We start from the raw sequence: 24,348 nt of genomic DNA on the forward strand, positions 1-24,348 counted from the left end.
TGTTTCCCGCCCTTCAAGGACGCAGTAAAGGAATGCCGTCGGACATTAAAATTTCGCCTGGCGGTCCTTTATCAGTTCACGCCTCTCGCCGTCCCAGGGCGTTAAGGTGGAACGCCCAGGCGGTTGTCTTACCAGTGCGCTGTTGCGTTTGCTTGCAGGAGGACGACGAGGACGAGATGGTGGTTGAGGTGGAGGAGGACGAGGACGAGGAGGACCACGACGACGACGACGACGCGGTGGTAGAGGACGAGGACAGCGAGGAGGAGGACGACGAGGAGGACAGCGAGGAGGAGAGCGCCGAGGCCAAACCGGAGGAGGAGGTGGAAGAGGAGGAGGAGTACGTGAGGAGGAGAGGAGGAGGAGGAGGAGGAGGAAGAGGAGGAGAGCGAGGAGGCGCCGGAGCTGGACCTCCACGACGACGAGCCCGAGGACGACGACGAGCGGCGCGCCAGGAAGAAGCTGCACGAGTCGGTGATGCGGAGGCGGAAGTGGAAGGAGGAGGAGGCGAGGATGAAGCGGAGGGAGGAGGAGAGGAAGCGCGCCGAGGAGGAGAGGCGCAAGGCGACGGAGGACGTGCGCAAGAGGAGGATAGAGGAGCTGCGCAAGAAGAAGCGGCAGGAGGAGGAGGCGCGTCGCCAGAAGGAGGACGAGGAGGAGCGAGAGAGAGAGGCCGAGCAGGAGAGGCTGCTGGAGGAAGAGCGCGCCAGGAAGGAAGCGGAGCTGCGCAGAGTCAGGTAACTAGCGTGTGTGTGTACCAAGGAGAAAACTGTCGCTCAATTGTGTTATTACGAGTGTAGCGAGTAGCACCCCTCGAGTAGTTTGTAGATGCACCACAGTGGGCCAGAAGACCGGTGGAGGCGGACAAAACTCTAGAGGCGTTTTGAGCTCCAGAGTCGCTAAGCAGGACTCGAACCGAACGCGTGACCCCATCAATGGATTCCTCGTTCGGAGAGCAATCCATTGGTGGGGTCACACATTCGGTTCGAGGCCTGATTAGCGACTCAGGAGCTCAAAACGCGTCTAGTTTTGTCCGCCTCCACGGGTCTTCTGGCCCTCTGTGTGCCCCCGAACGGCGTGTCTTGTTTTGTAGCTACGCGCCAGTAGACGTTGTGTAGACCCCCGATGTTGTAACCTAACGATGAACGTGTGACATTGTCGCTCTCGTGTTCGGAGATTGACTCGTGTCGTGAAATTCTTGAAAAATTCGTTCCCGACACTTGAAACCCGAGAAACTGCTTTGAAGATGTGTGAATCGTTTCCCAAAAACCGGCAAGCTGCTCGTTCCCTGCTCTCTTCTGCTCTCTACTTCCGCTTCCGCCTCTCGTCCCGTCCCACCCGCACCCTCTCTCTAATTCTAATACGCCTCTGTCTGTCTCTCTACGCCGCCTGCCCAACATGTATGTGTCGTCCCAGCTCCTCTCTCTCTCGCCACCCAGTTTCAAGGGGCGGCTTTTTCAAAACGGTGTACCAAGAAGCATTGTCCGTTTCGTGGCGAACCATCGCGAGCCTCCAGTATCTTCCTTAAAAAATAAAAACACGCACCTGTAATTTGCTACTTGCTCTAATTTCTCATGTATTTAATACTTTGACGCGCAATACTTAAAAATACTTTAACTGTTGAAATGGAATATTAACTCAAGAACACCAGTGCGTTAATCAGTAACACCATGTCGTAGTCCTTGGAACCAACTGCCTTCTCCTTTTTGCAGAGAAGAGAGAGAGAAGGAAGAGCAGCGTCGACTGGAGGAGAAAGTGAGAGAGGAGCGGCGGCGGCGAGCAGAAGAGCAGCAGAAGGAAGAGGAGCGAAAGAGAGAGGAGGAGAGGCGGAGGGCGGTAGAGAGGCAAGAGGAGGAGGAGGAGGAGGAGAGGAAGCGGCAGGAAGCGAAGCAGAGGGAGGAGAGAGACAGGGAGGTAGAGAGAGAACGCAGCAAGAAGGCGGAGGAGGATGAGCGCAAAAGGAAGGCGGAGGAGAAGCGGAAACGGAAGGCTGAGGAGGAGGAGAGGGAACGGAAACGGAAGTTAGAGGAGGAGGAGAAGGAAAGGAAACGGAAAGCGGAGGAAGAGGAGCGGAAACGGAAGATAGAAGAAGAGGAGCGGAAACGAAAGTCGGAAGAAGAGGAAAAAGAAAGGAGGCGGAGAGCTGAAGAAGAACGGAAGAGAAAAGCGGAACAGGACGAAAAAGAGAAGAAACGGAAGCTAGAAGAAGAAGAAAAAGAACGAAAAAGGAAGTTGGAAGAGAATGAAAAGGAACGAAAACGAAAAGCGGAGGACGAAGAAAAAGGACGGAGAAGAAAAGTGGAAGAGCAGGAGAAGCAGTTGAAGGCAGAGGAGGACAGCAAAAGGAGAAAACAGGAGGAGGAGTCGAGAAAGAAAAAGGAAACAGAGGAGAAATCGACGGTAACAGAAAGAGAGGAAAAGACGAAGAAACGGTCCGGTGACGAAGCAAAGGGGAAAGTGACCGCGAAGGAGGACGACGAGGACGAGGAAGAGGACCTCACGTCCTGGATGTCCGGCTTCCCGGAGTTCTTCGCGCCCACCGCGGACGACGACGTCAAGAACGAGGAGTGCAGGAAGCAGAGCAGGATCTTCGTCCAGCACCTCGCCAAGTACAAGATGTGGGCGCTCAACAGTAAGTCAAGTCCACCTGTCCATGACCTGTCCGGCCGTCGCGTTTTGTTGTGATTGTTTTTTTAATTTGGTCGTGTTTGCCTCTGCAGTGTACGACGCCACGGCCAAGCTCCCCTCGGGCGTGCTCAGCGGCAACGCCATCCAGCTAGGCGACTTCGACGAGTGCCTCGGGGTGGACGTCCGACTGCGACAGCGGTACGGCGCACAGTGGGCCAGAAAAACCGGTGGAGGCGGTCAAAAGTCCCGCACGCGTTTTGAGCTCCAGAGTCGCTAAATGGGACTCGAACCGAACGTGTGACCCCACCAATGGGTTGCTCTCCGAACGAGGAGAGTTTTGGCCGCCTCCGCCGGTGTAAAGGGTATGGTGTACCCCCCTCGGATGTGTACCCCCCGGACACCAAACCCAGGCATGGTGTACCCCCGGTACACCATTCCTAGGAATGATGTACCCCCCCCCCTCGAGGCCAGGGGGTACACCAGTCCTAGGAATGGTGTACCGGGGGGGACACGATTCCCTTTGGCAGGTGTACCGGGGGGTACACCATTTTAGGCATGGTGTACCCCCTCCCCTTTAGGACAGGGGGGACACCAGTCCTTAGGCATGGTGTACCGGGGGGTACACTACCTTAGGATGGGTACCCCCCCCCTCGAGGGCAGGGGGTACACCATGCCCAAGGAATGGTGTACCCCCCGGGACACCTACCCAAGGAACGGTGTACCCCACTCGGGGCAAGGCCTTTATTTCCAGACATTTTTTGGGAAAAAATATTTCCAGATATTATCTGGAAAGCCTTTTTATTTCCAGATATTTATTGGGATTTAACATTTTCCAGATACTTTTCTGGAAAAGGTAGACACTTCCAGAAAAAACGAAAAAAATAAGGGGCATTTCCAGAAAATACCTGGAAATGAAAAAAAATATCGGGAAAAATTGCCAGACATCTTTTTGACCGTGTGTCCTAAAGGGGGAGGGGGACACCATACCTAAGGAATGGTGTCCCGGGGGGTACACCATGGGGGGTACACCAGCCTAAGGAAGGGTGTCCCCCCCGGTACACCTTTCCTAAGGACTGGGGGTACCCCCTGTCCTCAAGGGGGGGGTACCCCATGCCTAAGGAAGGTGACCCCCGGAAAACCAGTCCTAAGGACTGGTGTCCCCCTGCCCTCGAGGGGGGGGGGTACACCATGCCTAGGAATGGTGTACCCCCCGGTAACCATACCTAGGTTTGGTGTACCCCCGGTAGACGATGCCTTGGGTATGGGGGACCGGGGGTACGGGCCAGCCGGGGGGTACAACAACCCGGAGACACCGGTCTGCTGGTCCACTGTAACGCGGAGCCTTGCGCCAGCAGAGTCTCCTTCCTCGGCACGCTGACGGCCTGCTCGTCTGCCTCCAGGTCCGCGGCGGCCAGCGCGGCCAGCAAGGGTGACGAGGACGGCGACGACGCCGACGTGCTGGCGCGCGCCGCGTCCTGGTTCGCCGACCTGGTGCGCCCCGTGCTGGAGCCCGTGCTGGGCGCCAAGGAGGACCCCGGCCTGGTGCACATCCGCGGCCAGTACTGCCTGGCCGGCGTCGACCTGGAGCTGCGGCGCAACGACGCGGCGCTGCGGACCGCGCTGGACCGCAGCCTGGCGCACTCCTTCCTCAAGGGCTCGCTCAACGACGTACGTGGCGGAGGCGGCCAGACGCGTGCAGAGCTCCAGAGTCGCTAAGCAGGACTCGAACCGAACGTGTGACCCCACCAATGGATTCCTCGTTCGGAGAGCAATCCATTGGTGGGGTCACACGTTCCGTTCGAGTCCTGTTTAGCGACTCTGGAGCTCAAAACGCGTTTGGAGTTTTATCCGCCTGCGCCGGGCTTCTGGCCCACCACCCACCTTCAGCAATGAGTGACGGCCGCATGGCCGCTCTGTCTCTCTCGCTCTCATGGGGCGTGCCTAGGCAGCCTACACTCTAAATATGGGGTGCCCAGCAACTGGGCGCCTTTGTCGCCCGCCCCACTTTTTAGGGTGCCAAATGTCACCCAGTTTCTGGGCACCTTTGTCGCCCAGTCTCCGGGTGGACAAATCATAGAGTAACCGGTCCTCTCCCATGGTAGAGCATGCTCAGGTGTCTAGATCCTGGGCGACTAAGGTGACTAGATTCTGGGCACCTTCGGCACCTTAGTCGCTGCTGAGCCATGGGTGAAGGCAGGTTTCTTAATGGTTTGTCCACCCCGAGACTGGGTGACAAAGGTGCCCAGGAACTGGGCGACATTTGGCACTCTAAAAAGTGGGGCGGGCGACAAAGGCGCCCAGTTTCTAGGCACCCCATATTTAGAGTGTAGGGGTGCGAGAGAGACAGAGAGCGCGTTCTGGTTGCAGTCGGCGCACTTCGTGCCGCGGTTCCGCACGCTGGGCTGGGGCGTGTGCGTGCCCGAGGCGTGCTCGCCCCGCGACGTGGAGCTGGCGCTGCGCGGCGCCGTGTCGCGCTTCCAGCGTAGCGGCGCGTGGGGCGCGGGGCTGGTGCGCGCGCGGGTGGGGCTGCCCCGGGGCGCGTGCCGCGTGGCGCCCAGGACGCCCGCCATGCAGCGCCTGCCGCCCAGCTTCTTCCTGGCCGGCGGCGGCCTCGCCGCGCTGCTGCTGCTCGCCCTCGTCGCCACCATCAAGGACACCGGGCACGAGCCCGACGAGCTGGGCGGACGTGAGTGACGCGTTTTGAGCTCCAGAGTCGCTAAGCAGGACTCGAACCAAGCGTGTGACCCCACCAATGGATTGCTCTCCGAACGAGGAATCCATTGGTGGGGTCACACGTTCGGTTCGAGTCCCATTTAGCGACTCTGGAGCTCGAAACGCGTCTGGAGTTTTGCATCGGGGCCGCCGCCGTGAGTGCGACAGAGACAGAGCGGCTTGCTTCGCCGTGCTTGCAGTGTCCGGCGTGGTGGCTTCCTTCTCGCTGCGTCGCAACTGGAGCACCCTGACGGCCCAGGAGGACCCCGGCGCGGACGACATCCGCTGCATCCACGGCATCCGCTGCGTGTGCTCGCTGCTGCTGTACGCCGCGCACAAGGTAAGGTGGCTTCAGCCGCACGGTGGATTTGCCAGAAGACCGGCGGAGGCGGCCGAAACCCCGGACGCGTTTTGAGCTCCAGAGTCGCTGAATGGAACTCGAACCGAACGTGTGACCCCACCAATGGATTGCTCTCCGAACGAGGAATCCATTGGTGGGGTCGCACGTTCGGCTCGAGTCCCATTTAGCGACTCCGGAGTCACTTTGAACGTGAATGTTGCAGCTGGTGCCGCTGGCCGCGCTGCCGTTCAGCAACAGGCGGCTGCTGACGGTGCTGGCCGCGTCGCCCGCCTCGCTGCTGCTGCGCGGCTCCCTCATGTACACCGACACCTTCCTCATGCTGTCCGGCACACTGGCCGCCTTCCACCTCAGCAAGCACCTCAGCCGCGCCGGCAGCCTGGACTGGGCGGGCCGCCTGGCCACGCGCGTCATCAGGTCAGCGGGGCCATTAGTTTTTCGGCGGGGAAGATAGATTTAGCTTTTGTCGAACGCACAGTGGGCCTAAAGACCGGTGGAGGCGGCCAAAACTCTAGACGCGTTTTGAGCTCCAGAGTCGCTAAATGGGACTCGAACGGAACGTGTGACCGCACCAATGGATTCCTCGTTCGGAGAGCAATCCATTGGTGGGGTCACGCGTTCGGTTCGAGTCCTGTTTAGCGACTATGAGGCTCAAAACGCGTCTGGAATTTTGGCCGGCTCCTGGAGCTCTGTCTAACGAGCTTTTGTTTTTCCGGCGCAGGCTGACGCCGACGCTGGGCCTCGTGACGGTGGCCTACGCCTACGTGCTGGAGCACATCGGCACGGGCCCACTCTGGGGGCAGCTAGTGGAGGAGAATGGGCGCATCTGCAGGGAGCACATGTGGCGCAACCTGCTCTACGTGCACAACCTGTGGCCCTTCGAGCAGATGGTGGGTGCCCACTCTGTCTCTCTCGCACTGCGTCGCACTGCCACTCGGAGGCCCCACGATGACGCCTGTCTTTGTCTAGTGCGCGCCGCACACGCACCAGCTGGCCCTGGACATGCAGCTGTCGCTGCTGGTGCCGCCGCTAGTGTGGCTGCTCGTCAAGGCCTGGCCGCTGGCCTCCCCCGTCATCGTGGTGCTCGTCGGCGGCTCCACGTGGCTGCGGCAGCAGGCCGCCCTGCAGCACAACGTCAGCCTGCTCATCTACAACGGGGCCAAGTACGCGGCCCGTCGATCCTTCTCACTCGCAGCTCGCTCCGCAGTGGGCCAGAAGACCGGTGGAGGCGGCCGAAACTCCAGACGCGTTTTGAGCTCCGTAGTCGCTGAATGGGACTTAAACCGAATGTGTGACCCCACCAATGGATTGCTCTCCGAACGAGGAATCCATTGGTGGGGTCACACGTTCGGTTCGAGTCCCATTTAGTGACTCTGGAGCTCAAAACGCGTCTACAGTTTTGGCCGCCTCCACCGGTGTCCATGAGTGCGAGAGAGACTGACGCTCTTCTCGTGTCGCAGGCCGGCTGACCTGTACCGCGCGGCCGACGTGTCGTACATCCAGGCGACGCACCGCGCCTCGGCGTACCTGGCCGGCGTGGCGCTGGGCTACCTGCTGCACCGGGTGCCGAGGAAGCTGCAAGTGCCCAAGGTGCGTATAAGTGCCCCGGTGCACCCGTGCTGAAAGGGTTGCAAACCATACTCTGCCGCTAAAAAGGACTCGAATGGGCCTCGAACCGAACGTGTGACCCCACCATTGGACTGCTCTTCGAACGAGGAATCCATTGGTGGGGTCACACGTTCGGTTCGAGCACCATTTAGCGACTCTGGGGCTCAAAACGCGTCTAGAGTTTTGGCCGCCTCCACCGGTCTTCTGGCAAATCCACTGTTGCAGGTGCTGCTGGCGCTGGGGTGGCTGGCGAGCGCGTCGCTGGGCGGCTGGGCCATGTTCAGCCAGCGGCACGTGGCGCGCCTCGACTACCGCCTGGACGTGGCCGACGCCGCGCGCTTCAACGCCCTCGCCCCGCTGGCCTGGGCCGCCGCCATGGCCTGGCTCATCTTCGCCTGCTACACCGGCCACGGAGGTACAGTGTGTACACCGCACAGTGGGCCAGAAATCGGCGGAGGCGGTCAAAATTCTAGACGCGTTTTGAGCTCCAGAGTCGCCAAATGGGACTCGAACCGACCGTGTGACCCCACCAATGGATTGCTCTCCGCACGAGGAATCCATTGGTGGGGTCACACGTTCGGTTCGAGTTTAGCGACTCTGGAGCTCAAACCGCGTCTAGAATTTTGGCCACCTCCACCGGTCTTCTGGTTCACTGTGCGTTCGACAAAAGCTAACTAACCTGCAACTTTTCGAGAGGAAAGCAGGCGCCCCAGCAGCCGTGGGGCGTCCTGTTCAAGTGGGAGATAGACATGCGTAACCTCGCTGGTTGTTCCTCCAGGCGTGCTGGACCGGGTGCTGTGCGCGCGGCCGCTGGTTCTGCTCAGCAGAATATCCTACGCCTTCTACCTCGTCCAGTTCCTCGTCTTCTTCTACAACGCCGGCTCCGTGCGCTCGCAGAGGGAGTTCAGTGTGACGGCGGCGGTGAGTCCCCGACACATAGTATACGCCGGCGGCCAAAACTCTAGACGCGTTTTGAGCTCCAGAGTCGCTAAATGGGACTCGAACCGAACGTGTGACCCCACCAATGGATTCCTCGTTCGGAGAGCAATCCATTGGTGGGGTCACACGTTCGGTTCGAGTCCCATTCAGCGACTCTGGAGCTCTGCACGCGTCCGGGGTTTCGGCCGCCTCCGCCGGTCTTCTGGCCCTGACACTGAGCTGGCTTGCAGCTGGACCTGTGGGAGCTGGTGCTCGTGCTGGCGCTGGCCACCGTCGTCACGCTGCTGGTGGAGCTGCCCATGCAGAGCGTGCGTTCCGCCCTGGGCAGCAGCAAGCGCCGCCAGAGCCTCAAGTGGGAACCCCCGAGCACCCCGACCACGCCGTCGCCGCACGGTGAGCAAACCGAATGCCGCGCCGAAATGCCACATTCCAAAGATTGGCAAGCCACGATCTGAAATCTTGACCAGCTTGCCAGTGTTTGGCGCTTCGGACGCATAGTGGGCCAGAAGACCGGTGGAGGCGGCCAAAACTCTAGACGCGTTTTGAGCTGCAGAGTCGCTAAATGGGACTCGAACCGAACATGTGACCGCATCAATGGATTGCTTTCCGAACGAGGAATCCATTGATGCGGTCACACGTTCGGTTCGAGTCCTAGTTAGCGACTCTGGAGCTGAAAACGCGTCTAGAGTTTTGGCCGCCTCCACCGGTCTTCTGGACCACTGTGGGCCGGCTGCAATGCCAAATGTCGGCGAGGAGGGGAGTATTTCAGGTCCAGGCTTGCCAATTTTCGGCATTCAATCCGGCTGACCAATTTTGCGGCAAGCAAACTTGCCGCCGCATTCGCTGTGTGCTCACGGACTTTCTTGTCATTAGAATTGGCAGCCGCTTACTACTACAACCTAAGCACGGACGTCTACACATCTCACGCCAAAAAGGAGTGAAGACGGGAGTCTGCCGGCAGAGTGCCAGCGGTCCAGATAACCGTTCGTCAAGGGCCGAAGTTGCGACGCTCGGAGGAAAAGACTTAACTGCGACGTGAGTCGGTTCGTTTATGTGGCTGTGTTTCCCACGCTTCTCGCTCGTCAAGCTCTTTGCGCGCCAAAAGCGCGGTGCACGAACCAAGAAGCGCGATCTAAGTAACGCACTGAGACCTCTTACTGTTAATAGGTAATACTGCGAAAAAAAAGTACAGAAAAAGTACGGAACATGTGTGGTCAATAATTTGCCTGGACCGTCCGTACCTGTCCTACTACGGAACTTCTGTACTTTTTTTCCGTACCCGATTACATGAGTTCTTATGGGACAAGTACGGACGTTCCGTACTTTTTTCCGTACTTTCGTACTATATTCGTCTGCACCTTTTCCGTACGAAAGTTCGCAATTTTTTACAGTATGCTTGAGGACGGCAATTTCCACTAGACGAGTGGTAGGTGCATTGAAACAAAAATCTTGACATACTGCCATAGGCTCATGACATTGCCGCCACACATTTTATGTTGTTTTGTACATATTTTTTTTTATCAGTGTGACCGATTGTCTCTCTGCTGAGTCGAGTGGTTTACTGCGATCTCAAACTTCTTCTTCCTCATACGTTTCGAATAAGGTTGTATGTAGAGAGAGCGCTGTGTCATTTTACTCGACTGTGAGAATCATCTTGCTATCAGTGTCAATATTTCATCATTCATCAGAATATATTTAATAAGACCTAAGTTGTGTTTTCTTCCACCGAAACCATCCCACCACTTTTTAAGGGGGCACACCAGTGAAAATCACTAGTGGCCCATTTTTTTTTTTTATTTTTTTTTTTACTAATCATTCCGAGTCGAACGCCACAAACCCCACCTCTGAATTCAAATTACTTTGGCTTTTTAAGTTCTCAAAGAGTTAACTTTTATTTATGGGCTTTTCCCTTTAGGTGCGAGAGGGACACAGCGATGAAAACGACTCTCCGAATCAGTCTGCTAGTCAGTGTCTTTTCTTTGCCGTATTGTTGGTAAATAGTCCATTTTACACATTTGATTTGAAAGTATTGTTCTCCTAAAAGTAAGTATTTTCCCCTCCCGCTTTAAAAAAAAAAATTAGCCATTATCCTGCAGAAGATTTTGTTTGGAAATGTAAACGTCGCGTTGTGGACGGACAGCACTGTGATAAAACCCAAAGAAAACAACAAAATATTCAAACAGCAAGTTTTTTCTTAATTTAAAGGAAGTTTTATATTTATTAGATTAAATTAACCCGAAACAAAAATCTAAGTACCAATGATCGTCCTTAGGAACAAAACGCTTCTTAAACTATTTAACTGTTTTAAATCTCGTCGTTGTAGTTGGTTCGGCCGCTAGCTTTGGGAAAAAGTGTCCTGCAGGACCTTTCCAGGACACGCTCTCCGAAATCGGCCAAACGTAAACATTGTTCTTTGTTCTCTTCACTCTCGACGAGCTAAGCATGAGATTTTTACGTGACTCCGCCTATTTTTCCTGGTGAAGCTTGGAGTGATGTCCCCCCTTAACTTGGCTTTCAGGCGGCCTTGGCACTTCTTCTGCGGAACTTGACTCGCGTTCCGCCCACGAGATGGGACGAGAGGTCGAAGTACATGTTGTCGATGAGGCTCTGCAGGTCCTTGTGGTCGTCGGCGGGCAGAATCTCCAAGGCCCTGAGCGTGGTGGCGAGGAAGATGGTCATGTTCATCACGGCGTACTTGCCCCCGATGCACTTCCTGGGCCCCATGCTGTAGGGCATGTACGCGTAGGGGTGGCGGTCCTTGCTGCGCTCGGGCAGGAAGCGGTCCGGGTCGAACACCTCGGGCTTGTCCCAGTACCTGGGGTCGCGGTGCACGGCGAACATGTTGAGGAAGACGGTGGTGCCCGCTGGGATGGTGCGCCCGCACACCTTGGTCTCCTCGTAGCACTGCCGAGCGACGATGGGGATAGTCGGGAGCATGCGCATCACCTCCTTCATCACGCGATTAAGGTAGTGGAGCCTGAAAAAAAAGGAGGTGGTTACGGGGTCATTTATTTGCTTCATATTGTCGGCAAATGCATGTGCATAGTGTTCACGCCAAATAATTTTCCCAAATTTTAAGTGAAATTGTCTGCGAACCGATTAGTGGGGCCGTTCACGCATCAGGAAAATTGGCTTGGTAACAAACATTCAGTTAGTTGAAAACTTATGCCCTTGGCTGACCATTTATCGACAATCTACTTTCGACACATAATTTTAGTCGCAAATAAACCAGAAACGAACTCCCAAAATTTTTATGGTAATGATGCTGCGCTTTATGATAGAATAAACGAATCCTGAGTGTGGAAGTCACAAGTAGCCAGCTATCGACGACTTACTTTCATCAAAATTTCGAAAAAAAGTCCCATATTTGGTGCATCTGAATCTAAACTTCGAATAGTTAAATACGGTGTCATTTGCACACTGCGTGTTTACGGATGTTTTTTTTTTATTTTTAATTTTATAGGCGCTGCTTGTCAATAATTTATAAACTGTGAGTAATAGTAAACTTTTTGAAACAGGATGAGAATCAAATCAGCTTTTTTAAAGCTGCTGATTCCATTCATTTTGTTGGCTAGAACATACTGGTATTTTTTGGAAAGCAGAGGACATTGATTATCAACCAAATTCGTTGGAAAGCGAAAATTTGGAGCAACGGAATTTTAGTCGTATTTACAACAACAATTTTGAGAAAACGTGAAATTCTGGAGAATGCATTCAGAGCCCTTATAACACACATGATAGTTGAGGTGTCTACACTCTGAAAACCTTACAAACTCTTTAATCATTACGAAGTAAAGTAACTTCATATGATAAAGTATTTTCAGCATAGTTAAGCATACAAAGTAATTAGTTCGTAATTTACGAATTATGTCTTGGCATACAAACTAGATAGTTTGTACCTGCTCAAAATTGTTGGTAAGGTTTTAAGCGTGTACTTCAGTAGCACTCACTGAGGCAGGTCCTCGAGGGAGATGGGCCTGTCCCCGATCACAGAGTCCAGCTCGGCGCACACTTGTTCCTGCACGTCGGGCAGCAGCGACAGCGCCTTGAGCATCCAGGCCAGCGTTGAGACCGTCGTCTCCACGTTGGCGCCGAAGAACGTGATGAGTTCGTCTCGCATGGCGCTTTCCTCCACAAGCTCTTGCGCCTCCGCGGGGGGGTCCAACATGATGTCCATGAGTGTCTTGCGCGATTGCACGTAATCACTATCGCCCTTAAAGTTTCTGATTTCAGCCTGCTTCTTCTTTATGAACCTGTTGCAAAGTTTGTCAACAACGTCCTTGTATTTGTGCACTGTCTTGCCAAGCGGAGTCAGTGCGAACACTCGATCGGACCACAGGACCGGGTTGAAGGACCTTTTGTTAACGGTTCGCAAGAAGAGTTCTATAAACGAGCAGACGTCTATGAGCTGGTCTTCGAACTCAGAGCTGTCCGCGGACATGGAGGTGCGCAGGAAGTTTCTCACGGAGGCTTTCTTCAGGTTTTCCACCACGTCCACGTCCTTGCCGACCTCGACGCGGTCCACGTAGCCCATCGCCTCCTCGCGGAAGATGTCCACGAAGCGGTTCAGGACCTGCTCGTTGAAGCCCGGCTCGAGCCACTTGCGGTGCGCCTTCCACTCGGGGCCGTTGAGCTGCACCAGGCCCTTCTTGGCGATGATGTGGAGCAAGCCGTAGAAGAATCTGGACTTGTCGTCGAACTTCTTGCAGCGCACCACCTCGCTGATCTCATCCGGGTCTTGCACCACCACAATCAGATTGTTTAAAATGGAAAAACGGCACAACTCCCTCCGGCCGCCTACCATCCGAAGCAGAGTCTGCAACACCGTGTCCGGGGTCACGGAGATGAACTCGAGCGCGTTGCCGAGGAGGAACAGCGAGGGCGGCCCGGGGATGGCCATCTCCAGCTTCCTGAAGTGCAGGTAGCTGCAGAGGAGCCGCGTCAGCAGCACCACCACGGTGAAGGCCACCGCCAGCCCCATCACTTCGGTCACCACGGTCATGTCTGCTCGCTTCGTCCGCGCTGTGGACACTGAGCAGCCAGTGTCTAGGGCCGCGTGGGACCCCCTCCGGGACCCCCTCCGGGACCCCCTCCGCCGCGCGGCCACTTGCCTAGACGGGGCGGGAGTAGCTTCGTTCGTCAGGTCGCTTAGCTCGACGCCATGTGTCCGACCATTCAATTTTCAGTGTGTGCCGATTTTGAATGGAATTGGCCACATGTCTTGTTTTGCACGATTTCCCCGTAAAAGGCTGGTCCTCCTTTCCCAGCGCAGTGGAACGAAGCTAGTAAAGAATTGAGAAGAAAATCGCGGCTATAAGAAGAGGCAGCTCGCAATTTCATTTTCTCAGTCAAAAGGAAAAGACACAGTAACGCTCCCACCACCTTTTCTCCCTGAAGGGCTGGAGGAGTGGGCGGGGCGGTACATACGCCCGGACCGACTGACCTGGCTGGTGGTGAACCAGGCACTGCGAGCGAACGGCATGGCAGCGCAACGCGGTGGCTGCAGCATGGCGGCGCCACACCGCGGGCAGGCGCTCAAACCCAGCAGGGTCACTCCACGATTAATGCGAGCTAGTCTTTGGGCCTGTTTGTGTACATAGCATTAGAGGTGAGGTCAGTGCCTCTGTATATTTGGTTGCCTACCCTTCTAACCACGTAGTCTTGTAAAAAAAAAAAAAACAGTTTTTTTGAAAGGCATAGCATTAGATCCGAGTTTGGAATCATTTTTAAAGCATACCATAAACGACAACTTGTGAATACACTTGAGTGCCAAATGTCACACTGTCATAACCTGTAATCACATGTTTTTGTGTGCCGTGGGCTTGGTAGCCCTGAAGTCATCCGAGTGGAATAGAGGTCTAGACGCGCGGCGGAGGACGCATTCTGTTTTCGAAGTCAAAATGTTTATTGTATCTTTTCAGACCGAAATTTGGCGTCATTCGTGAGGACTTTCGCGTTACTCTTAGGAACCTGCCACGCTTCCTGCGCGTACGGTTACGTGCTCTGGCCGAACGGTGTTAATGAGAATAATGGGAATAATTTGGTTTGCCTTGAGGGAAGTGTTCCTGACGCGGAAAGAAATAGTTCAAGTATGATCTGGCCCGCTGGAAGAGTCCGAAGGCAACGTCCACCCCTCAACCTTTAACGGCTACCGCCTGCACTTGACTCTAACGGTGAATCGGTTGGCTTTGAGGACGCTCTGCCACATTAAGAAAAAATAATTTGAAGAAGCCGGTTTGTTTCTCAAATAAAATAATTGGACTTAACGGCTTGCGGCGACATTCCAATAAGTTGCTTTGCGTTTCCGCAAGGCCAGACTCCCTCCAAGATTACTGTCCGCATCTCCTGAGAATCGTGCGCAAACAACGCGTGGTGCCGACCCATCACTCGTCTTGCCCAATTCGTGAATTCGGGTGCCTCCGGCATTGTTCCCGGCGTAGCTCGCGTGCGTCCCAATAGGCTGCAGAAAAACACCGGGTTTCCAGTGGGTCGTGTGACAACTGGCCGATTCGGCGAGTGGCCCTGCTTCCTCGCATTGGCTGGGCGTGGCATCGCTGTGGCATCGCTGCAAAACCATTGGCAAGTTCACTCCATTGGCGCTCCAGTGTGAATGCTATAATTTGCACTGTAAATATCTTAGGGTGAAACGCTGCACCACCACATTATGGTGGAGATTTTCTCCATCATATAAACAAAATTCGTCAAAATATGTATAAGGTTCAGTGATCTCAATGGTATGTTAGAAAGTCAGCTGCACCACCATAATATGGAACATTTTCCCCATAATATGTAGAAGCTTCACTGTACAACATTTAGAGTGTGGTCTTCTTGGATCGCCTTCTAAAACGCTAAAATTAGGCTAAAATTAGCCCGGGACGCTAAATTTTGTCAGGGCAAGAAGGCCAAATTCTGGCATTCCAATCGAAGCGCCACTAGAACGGCCAGGAAAAATGCCAGTGGATTTGTGGAGATGACGTATTCCTCAACAGAGATAGTGAGCTCGACCATGACGCACACCGAGCGGGCCGAGAGTTTCTGACCTTTTATTTTGCCGAATCTTGTCGGTCGTTCCGCGAGCCACGAATTCCGTGTTCGGCACCGCTCTTAAAAGAGGTGTAACCTGGTATTCAATACGCTTTGGTGACGTCTGGTGACGCCAACATAGCTTTTGTTTTTAGGAAGGGAAATTTCCTCTCACTCTTACCACTCTTTGGACAGTTTCGGTCTGTCACACTACTATTTCGACGGAACACAGACACATTCATTTTGAGCTGCGTTCTGCTTCGTTACCATGACGAAAAGTATTGAGATGAGCAACGTGAAATGCACCGCAAACTCTGTTAGTCACAAATTGCTGTCATTAAGAGTCAATCTGATCCTTATCACCGGGTTCGCCGAAGACTAAAGCAGACCTGTGTTTAGTCAATCAAACAGTTACGCTTGAAGATGTTACGCTTAAAATGACGAGAAATTCTCCTGTACAAGGAGATAGGCTTGGTGGATGAGCCTGGCGACACAACGGCCAAACGGCCATTTTCAATTTTGTCGAACAATCTGTATATCCTGTCTCAGCGTCCGATGTGCCATGACGTTTAGTGAGCACTTACAGGCGTTTCTGACGCAAAAGTGTGGGAATGTCTTCTCCTACACTGATTGTTCCGGTCCAGTGGGGGGCCAAGACGCGGCGACGACGGAGACTCCTGCGCACGGTTGGGCGGGTTCATGACATAACCGGAATAGCGCCTATTATCACACCCCCCACGACAGCAACCCGTCCTCTCAACCCGCAGGCAGGCGGCCGCAGGAAGCACGTGGCTTTGTGACGTCGCTGGGCTAGGCTTGGCTGGGCTGGGTGGGTCGCCGAGCCGGTCCACCAGGCTCTGCCAGGCTCCCGGTTTCGGCGGTTTCGGCGGTCAAAGTCAAGGTCTTTCCTCCGTTTCTGCCGTGTTCCGCCCCGTCTCTACCAGCTTCATGGACCACCTCGCCTAGCAGAGGACGCCTAAGGTGGACGAGTCCACCCGGCCACTTGCCAAAAACACTTTCCATCAGAGCTAAAAAAATTTGCACGAGCAGGAGCTGCTAAGCTTGTAACGGCAGCAATCTTTTTTTAGCTGTATGGCTTACTTACATGGTTCGCTGCACTGCGGGGGAAAAATTGAGCTGTGAATTTTGATGCCACTGTTCACTGCACCCTGAAAGCCCTGAAAGAAGGTTTCCCCGGAACTCACTGCGTCCCGGAGAACGGCGCTCACTGTGCGCAGGAAAACTCTCTGTCCTGACCCCGCAGGCCCACACAATCACAAATACCAGCCGCAATCTTCTTTTTTTCCTCGCTGTGTACGACACGCCTCACGCTACGGCACATGGAAGTACCACTACCGGTCGCAAAAGAACCCAAACCGCTCCGGCCGGGCCATGGCCCAGGCCGGCCCAGGCAGGACCGCGCTGTTTTCAAACTCCTACACGTGACAGGCACGTGTGTGGGGGGAGCGGCGTCAAGAAGCGTGCACCAAAGTGCCGGAGGACATAGTTGGGGCCCGGAGTGTGGAGCCACCAGAGCGCGAGGTGAGCTGGACTCCGGTCGCCCTAAATTACTAGGTAGTTTTTTTGTGCATGTAGCTTGTGCAACTTGAGCATGCGCGTGAAACGCACCAATTTATGCGCTACGGCACCCCGTTTCGTGCTTGCTTACGCACAAATTCTTGCATTCAAACCCATAATTTATATCAAAATTAATTTTCTGGGATAACTATGATGAAGCAAGAGAAAGTTAACTGAACACGTATTGAACCGACCGTCTTCCTCGGTATGTCCGGCCGTCTGTCATAGCGGCCTGGTCACACGGTGTCGCCAGGCCCGGCCCGGCCTAGCCCGGCCTGGGTTGGATTCTTCCGTAATACGTAGCCAGTGTACGGTCTTTAGTGGGAGACCCCTTGCATTTCTGTCACGCTCATGCAATGATTCTAGAAGCTTTGATGCCGTCAATTTGTGACGACATTGTAATTACTTGAATGTGATGACATGTCGCCCACTGCATTGTCGAAGTGACAACAAATTTTTGCAGCGTAGCTGCGCCGTGTGTCGGTCAAGGCATCTGAGGCACTGCTGGGCCGGGCCCACACGGACCCCTGCGACATGAAGGATAGGCTGGCCCGGCAAGCACCACTGCATGATGGGCTGCCTTGCTCGCAGGCGCTGCTCCCTTGCCTTGAAACAGGAATCCATTTTCTCGCACTCCCCTCAACTTGATTCCTTTGGGCTTACTTTCCAGAAAGATGTTTGTCTCTATCGCGATGCGTTTGGCCCAAACTAGATGAAACGTTCTTTGTCCACATTCAATTGTTTGTTTGTTCAAAGCACATCCGACGGTTCCACAGTTTTGTAGCCGTCTGGCGACAAAAATTGTTCCTTTTTGGACTTTGCCTTAAAAGTATACCCCAGGATTCACCCCGGCCCGAGATTCCCAAGGGGGTTTAGGGGGGCACCCCCGGAAATTTTCTATACGATTTTAATGAGACTTTGAAAACTTGGTAGACTTTGGAAAACGCTGATTCTCATCCCTGAAATCTGGTTAAAAAGTTGTGCCAATTTTGAGGAAAATTCCCCCCTGTCAAAATCCCCCCGGGGTTTCCATGGCAAAACTTCGACCTTGGGGTTAAAAGGAAAAAAGAGGGGGGGGCCGGCCGGGGGGGAAAACCCAAATTGCCGGGGGGCTTTTTTTGGGCGGGGTCGCCCCAAAACCCCTGAAATCAGCACGTTCAAATTGAAAAATTTTTTGGGGAGAAGGGAAGAAAAAAGGGAAAAAAAAAGGGGGTTAAAAGGTTTTTTCGGGTAAAACCCCTTATCCAATAATCTTTCCTTTGAAATTGGAAACATGTTTTGCAACCCAAAAAATTCCACCCCAAACCAATTTTTAAAGGCGGCGACTTGGTCCTTTGCTTTCGCTTTTAAAAGGGGAGAAACAGTGCCCTAAAATTAATTCCCCTTGCTTCCCCAAAAAAAATTTTAAATGAAGGGGCCCCCCGGGTGTTTTTTTTTAAATTTTTTTAAATTCAAAAACATTAAAATTTTTTAATTTTAATTTTTTAAAAATTTGTAAAAAAATTTTTAGGGCCATACCTTTAACCCTGTTAGTTTTTAAAACCCCTTTTAAATTTTAAACACCTTTCTTTCCTCCAACCTTAAAACATAACAAATTGATCGCTTAATTTAATCGTATTTTTTTGGGTTACTTTCGCTCTTTTAAAATTTGTGAGTACACGGAGTGCTCTAGTGATTCACCTCTCGGTCGCGGAGAGGTTCCACCAGGCGGAGTTTAGTGGGGAAGGCCAAGGCCCCCCCCCACTTTTCCCTCTCCCAGTCAGACATTATGAACGCCTGACTGACACCTCCTTTCCCCTCTGGAAACCCAGTCAGCCATGTCTGGGAACGGCCTGACCTGAAGGCACCCACATCACATTCCCCTGTAGGCAGGCAACCCATCCACCAGCCGGGCTGGCCTGCCTTTGACCTGTCGGCCTTCAACGCGGCCCCTATTACCTAGGCAACCCATCCGCCAGCCGTGCTAGCTTGCTGGCCTCTGCGCGGCGCTGGTCTATGTGTACGCTTGAAACTATTTTCCAAATTGCCATTTCCGGAGGAGCTTGATTCAATCTCGGGGGGGCTGGGGTTCGCCCCCCCCCCCCCCCAGGCCCTAGATAGTCGCCTGAAAGGTAGGCAAAAAGTGCTACTTTGCTTCCCCCCCCCAATAGGCCGCCTCTGGATCCGCCACAGCCCACTGTGTGTGTGCGAGAGAGAGAGAGAGAGAGAGAGAGATGAAAGGGGTGTGTGTTCTCGTGGCACTCGGAGAGCGACCGTTACTCCAAGGGAAGGTAATCTGGGTTCCTTCTGTTACCAAATTGACTAGGAAAACTGGACGTTTCCTCGCAGGGTAGCACTTCCGCGGCATTTTGCTGGACTGCCTGCTAGACTGGCTCACCTTTGTGGAGGGGCGATGCCAGGGCGATGCCAGGGCGATGCGGACGTCGCGCTTTGCCCGAATCCCGCCGACCGTTCCAGTGCAAAAACGTCTGCTGGCGTCACACTGCAAAACCCAAGGCGGAATAGGCTGTGGGCACAAGGACTAGTTTCGTATCTGCACCACAATCGCCAAACTCTTCACTCACTAAATTACTGTGCACGGGCCGAAGCGGGTCCAATAAGGTTTCGTTTCACATTGAAGCGGGTGCGAAACGGGGTCAGTTGGGGGTAATTTTGGGACACGGGGAGAAAATGAGAAAGCTTTTTTTAAAAAAAAAATATATAAAAAATGAGACAGACCTCATATTTTAGAGCTTATGCCAGACTATAAATTATTTTCACGATAAAACTATGACGTTTGGCAGAGCATGAGTTCTTAACTGCCAAATCTTGTTCAGAAAACAGCCGTTCCATTTTTAACCAGTGTCCAAAACTTACCCCAACTGACCCGAGTACGAAGGTGACATGGTTCACATTGAAACGAACGTGACGTCACGTTGAAGAGCCAAGATGGCACCAAAGAACAAAGTTCGATTTCCAAAAATGTGACGTCATATGACCCTTGAACTCCTCGGACCCATCGCAGACAGGTTAGAGGCAAGGCGGCGCGGAGTGACGTCTATTCGGAGACAGGTCTTTATGGGCGTAACAACCTCAAACTCAACCGGGTTTGTGACGCGGCAAACCCGCCAAATTCAAACGCGTCATTTCTTGTTCGCGCGTCATCATCTCTTGTGTACCAGTTGCCTAACTACGTACTTTGTGGGTGTTAAAGGTGCACTCTTTTCGCCGCCTTGAATTAATGTGCACGAAAAAATCTATGAATCACACGTTTAGCGGCACAGCAAAATACGCGACAGGCAGGCGCGGAAACAGAGGGGGGAATAGGGGGAGGAATTTATGACACCTAGACAGCCGGCGTAAAGACAGGAAAAAAGCCACACTTTGTGAGTAGGCAAATTTCGAGCCCCCCTAAAAGCCGCCTCGGCCAGGAAGACTTCCTGCCTAGGGGCAACCTGGACTAACCGGACGGGAGGCTGGCTGACGTGTGTGTGTGTGTGTGTGTGTGCGTTGGTGTGCGCTCGTGTGTGCGCATGTTGTATCGAAATGGTGGGGGATTAAGGAATCGAAATGGTGGCGGGGGAGATCTCTACCAGCTACCCGAGCTCGGCTGGAGCGGCACTTGATCAGAGTCGTGCTATCGATACCAGAATCTGGTGCGAACAAGACGCTCTGTTTCTCGCGTTTGTCCTTACAATGGTGGCCCCTCCGTCCTCCGAAGGCCTGCAGATGCCCGCAGGATGGAGAGTGTCTGCAAACCAGCGTAACAAGGTGCTAGCTGATCTGGGAACAGATGAGGAGCGCCTGGACATCGACGCCAGAAGTATCCGAGCTTGGGTCAACATGCAGCCACACTTGCCGTTCCTGCCAGGTGAGCCTCACTGCTAATTCATAGCATACCCACTGCCGTGCAATACTTTACTTACTGAAATATTTTGCGATAACGATTTCTCAGTGTTGGCGATAAGAAAACGCCTTTCGCAGTAAAAATTTGTGAAAAAAATTGTGGCTGATTGCACATTTTTGGAAGAATGATCGAGTGGAGATTGGTCGAGTAGAAATCGTGGCTCAATTGCAGCATGTAAACTGTGGGTATTGCTACTGAAATCATACTGCAGAAGTGCAGGATGTTATCGAAGTGTGTTCCATCCGTTTTGCAGAGTCTGAGATCACCTGGATCAAACACTACCTTCTCTGCTGCAAGAACTCCATGGAGAAGACCAAGCAGGGTCTCGACCAATACTACACGGCCCGCACCGCGCACTACGACTTCTTTGGCCGCTACAACATTAACGAGGAAGAACTGATCAAATATGGCAAATTCATGTACGTGCTCTGGGAAAAAAATGTTGCCGAAGGAACCGTTTTAAATTCAGGAACTTTCTTTTGAAGTCATCCAATAATCATCCTAAATTCACGAAGGATCTTCCTGAATTTACCAACGTTCCTTCGGCAACATTCGCCCTCGTGAATTCACAATGTATTTCTTACGGTGTAGTAGTTTGTTTAGAAAAGTCTAAACGTTTGTGTACCAGTTTGTACGTGGTGCAGCATGATTTAAAACCTGTGAAGGTCTCGCATGAAACTGTGCTCAAATTTGCATAGATTTAAGCATCTTTTACGCATGGCATGCAAATTCCGCGAATGCACAAAGTGGTACAAGTTACACGCACCAAATTGTACATAAACATTTCTGGAGAGACTCACAGGTTCTGTTGATTGCAGGTCCATTGGCATCTCGAAGGAGCTGACGCCGGGCCTGCGACGGGTGCTGGTGGCGCGCAACAGGAGCGAGGAACAGACCGAAGAGGACTTCTCACGCATGTGCAGGCTGAACCTACTCAAGGCTGATGCACTGATTCGCATGGACGTGAACGCCGGCTACGAGGTGGTCCTGGACCAGAGCGACTTCACGCCCGGCAACGTCAGACTGCTCATCTTGGGCCTCAACGTGCTCAAGACCTTCCTGGCCTGCGTTCTGGTGAGGATGGTTTTTGCGACAGGGTGTTGCCGGCATTTCCGGAACTAGTTTCCCCGTTTCGAGAATGAGAAGCTAAAATTGCTTCAAATTCGCGTGAATTCAATATACAATCAATCGTCGAATCCAAAACATTATTCCAATCTAATGTCAACTCGAGCGTGACTGTCACATGACTGCCGCGGCTCGCTCAGTGGCTGCACAGTTTTTGCCTACGCACAGAGGCAAAGTGTGGCTCTTTGCCTACCTGTCAGGCGGCTTTTCAGGGCCAATTGTCCTTCTACCCTCGGCTAGATCCGCGCTTGTGCTTTGTACTCGATTAACGCGTAAATTTTTCCAGGGTTCCGTTCCTGCCAGAGTGAACCACGTGCACATCATCAACTCACCTTCCTCCTTCCGAACGGCCTTCTCGCTCTTGCAGCCCCTGCTCAAAGAAAAGCTGAAAAACCGGGTAAGCAAGAAGGCCTCGTCCTCGACTGGGCCCTAGGGGTTGCCTTGAACTTGAAGCATTGTGTTTCGAGCCTCCCCCGTCCCGGTGTGTTCGTCACGAGTAAATTGTTTGATTACAACTGAAAAAAAATGGCAATTTGCCTTAGGTGACGCTGCACGAGGACCTCAAGAGCCTCTACTCCCACGTGCCTCCGCAATACCTGCCCAAGGACCTGGGTGGCGACCTGCCCTCCTGCGAAGAGATGGAAGGTGAGAGCTTGTGGCGCCCAGAATTCCTGCGAGCTGCCGGTTCGAATATCATTATTTTTCGGACCTCTTAACTTTTCATCCTATCTATAGATAAGCATGGAGGCCTTAGAGCTGTGCTTAAATTATTCAAGCGTAACGCCTATAGCGTCACGCCCTGACTTTATCGGTGGTGAAACGACCAAAACTCGGCTCCTACGCACGTCTCGCTCGCATTCGCACAGGCCTGTGCGATAGCGGAAAAAAGCGCCTTTCTTTCGCACGCACGACACCGGTCCGTCGGTCCGTCCTCCCAGAGCACGTGGCGTGCCGCGAGCAGCGGAATCATCCCGAGAGTCGTTTTCGTCTCTCTCTCTCTCTCTCTCTCTCTCTCTCTCTCTCTCTCTCTCTCTCCTCTCTCTCTCTCTCCCTCTCTCTCCCTCTCTCTCGCTACCCCACGCAACGCCCCTTGCGTGCGAGAGTGACAGAGCGACGAACGCGACGCTGAGTCTGCGGGAGTGACGTGGCTAGGCTGGCGTGGCGTGGCTCGCCCAGCCGGTCCGACCGGGCTCGTAGTTTCGGCGGTCAAAGTCAAGGTCCTTCCTGTGTTCCAGCGGAGTTCCGCCCCGTCCTGAGCAGTTTCGCCAGCCACTACGCCGTGCAGAGGACACTGAAGGTAGACGAATCCAAGAGGCCAGGCGGCCCCTCCAAGATGCACGCCGATGCACAGTTCGGCTGCGAAGGCAGCTTCAGAAGAATGGCACTAGACTAGTTGACGCGTTTCGTGTCGGCGGCAGCCTGGCCGCCTCAAAAATTTAAGACTGTGATCGCTGTGTGAAAGTCTACACTCCGTTACGAGGGAGATGGTTGGATTGTGCATTCCAAATCATTTTGTTTCCGATGCGAAGCATTGTCTTGTAACTTTCCCTTGTTTTTCGGAAAACCCTCCAACTCACGCTGCAGCCCAGCCATTTTCTCAAAATGCTTCCTAAAGATTTAAATACGTCTCCATACCATAGACCACTCACTTTGTTCTCTCGTGTAGACTTCAAAATTTACTCGATCGACGTTGCGAACATGAAAGCGAAATGTCATCCGGGAAGGTGTTGCCCAGTCCACTGTGTGATAGGAACTGAGAAGGCACGTCTGTGTTATTTGTCTATCGTAATTTTATGTAAGTTATTTTTTTAGTTATGTAAATGTAATTATTATGAAATGCTAGGCCAGCATTTCTCGTCCTGTTCTTAGTCTGTAAATAACGATTAAAGCGTGCACGCTTTCAGTCGGAGTAGAAATAGTAATCGCGACAACGTGGTTGTCACACACAACCAAATGTTATTTTCATTAAAATCCTGCTCGTACCATTTGGATCCTTTTTTTTTCCTGCTGACCTGCAGCGAGGACACGTGGGCCAATCCAGGCCACCCCCAACCGACAGGTCCACAAACCCGGCGACTCAAACACAGTATCAACGTTCTTTAAAAAAAAAAAAAGCATTTACCGTTCTAAAAACACAAACATTTCCATCAGTTTTTTTTTCAGAAGTAACCGCCTAAGTACAGTTCTCAATTCACACGCGATACTTTTACAAGACAAGTCGTGATTGAAGTTATTTTTCTGACAGAAATTGCCGTGACTTTTTAAATTAGGAAACACCCTCATCGAGGAAACGAAGGTTCTTCATATTTTTCTATCATCCTGTCTCACTGTCCTGAAGGATGGCAGGTTCGAAAAGTCAGCAAGCGCGGATCCACCGGGGGGGGGGGGGGGTCGCAAAAGGACAATGCCCCCCCCCCTGACCCATAGATAGCCGCCTGAAAGGTAGGCAAAAATCACCACTTTGCCCCTGTAAGTAGGCACAAAAAGTGCTACT

At 53.1% G+C, this 24,348-nt stretch overlaps 3 protein-coding genes across 3 annotated transcripts; 2 read left to right on the forward strand and 1 right to left on the reverse strand.

Moving 5' to 3' along the window:
- The first annotated feature begins 352 nt into the window (after window positions 1-352).
- Window positions 353-9,951, forward strand: LOC117644668 (nose resistant to fluoxetine protein 6-like). The gene is made up of 15 exons (XM_034384280.1): window positions 353-734; window positions 1,710-2,629; window positions 2,718-2,823; window positions 4,026-4,293; window positions 4,993-5,093; window positions 5,184-5,311; window positions 5,538-5,677; window positions 5,901-6,112; window positions 6,417-6,585; window positions 6,665-6,858; window positions 7,156-7,285; window positions 7,529-7,718; window positions 8,082-8,224; window positions 8,473-8,635; window positions 9,116-9,951. The coding sequence occupies exons 1-15, from the start codon at window positions 475-477 to the stop codon at window positions 9,181-9,183; spliced, it is 3,192 nt and encodes a 1,063-aa protein (XP_034240171.1). The 5' UTR covers window positions 353-474; the 3' UTR covers window positions 9,184-9,951.
- Window positions 9,952-10,414: 463 nt separating this feature from the next.
- Window positions 10,415-13,262, reverse strand: LOC117645182 (cytochrome P450 4c3-like). Its single transcript, XM_034385183.1, has 2 exons — window positions 12,193-13,262; window positions 10,415-11,219 (listed from the first exon to the last, which is right to left on the reverse strand). The coding sequence occupies exons 1-2, from the start codon at window positions 13,242-13,244 to the stop codon at window positions 10,757-10,759; spliced, it is 1,515 nt and encodes a 504-aa protein (XP_034241074.1). The 5' UTR covers window positions 13,245-13,262; the 3' UTR covers window positions 10,415-10,756.
- A 6,866-nt stretch (window positions 13,263-20,128) lies between these two features.
- On the forward strand, window positions 20,129-23,839 carry LOC117644507 (clavesin-2-like). The gene is made up of 6 exons (XM_034384034.1): window positions 20,129-20,693; window positions 20,983-21,148; window positions 21,548-21,803; window positions 22,141-22,251; window positions 22,397-22,499; window positions 23,090-23,839. Exons 1-6 carry the CDS (start codon window positions 20,393-20,395, stop codon window positions 23,245-23,247), a joined length of 1,095 nt encoding a protein of 364 aa, XP_034239925.1. The 5' UTR covers window positions 20,129-20,392; the 3' UTR covers window positions 23,248-23,839.
- Window positions 23,840-24,348: the final 509 nt, after the last annotated feature.

The sequence above is a fragment of the Thrips palmi genome, unplaced genomic scaffold, assembly GCF_012932325.1.
Source record: "Thrips palmi isolate BJ-2018 unplaced genomic scaffold, TpBJ-2018v1 HiC_scaffold_18, whole genome shotgun sequence".
Taxonomy (NCBI): domain Eukaryota; kingdom Metazoa; phylum Arthropoda; class Insecta; order Thysanoptera; family Thripidae; genus Thrips; species Thrips palmi.

Excerpts from the sequence above, each read along its gene's own strand:
- LOC117644668 (XM_034384280.1), top strand. The coding sequence starts at position 475 with ATGCGGAGGCGGAAGTGGAAGGAGGAGGAGGCGAGGATGAAGCGGAGG. Across the intron at positions 6,859-7,155 it reads CTCATCTACAACGGGGCCAA|GCCGGCTGACCTGTACCGCG; the intron begins GTACGCGGCCCG and ends CTCGTGTCGCAG. Across the intron at positions 8,225-8,472 it reads AGTTCAGTGTGACGGCGGCG|CTGGACCTGTGGGAGCTGGT; the intron begins GTGAGTCCCCGA and ends GCTGGCTTGCAG.
- LOC117645182 (XM_034385183.1), bottom strand. The coding sequence starts at position 13,244 with ATGACCGTGGTGACCGAAGTGATGGGGCTGGCGGTGGCCTTCACCGTG. Across the intron at positions 11,220-12,192 it reads TCCCTCGAGGACCTGCCTCA|GCTCCACTACCTTAATCGCG; the intron begins GTGAGTGCTACT and ends CTTTTTTTTCAG.
- LOC117644507 (XM_034384034.1), top strand. The coding sequence starts at position 20,393 with ATGGTGGCGGGGGAGATCTCTACCAGCTACCCGAGCTCGGCTGGAGCG. Across the intron at positions 20,694-20,982 it reads ACACTTGCCGTTCCTGCCAG|AGTCTGAGATCACCTGGATC; the intron begins GTGAGCCTCACT and ends TCCGTTTTGCAG. Across the intron at positions 21,804-22,140 it reads CCTTCCTGGCCTGCGTTCTG|GGTTCCGTTCCTGCCAGAGT; the intron begins GTGAGGATGGTT and ends AAATTTTTCCAG.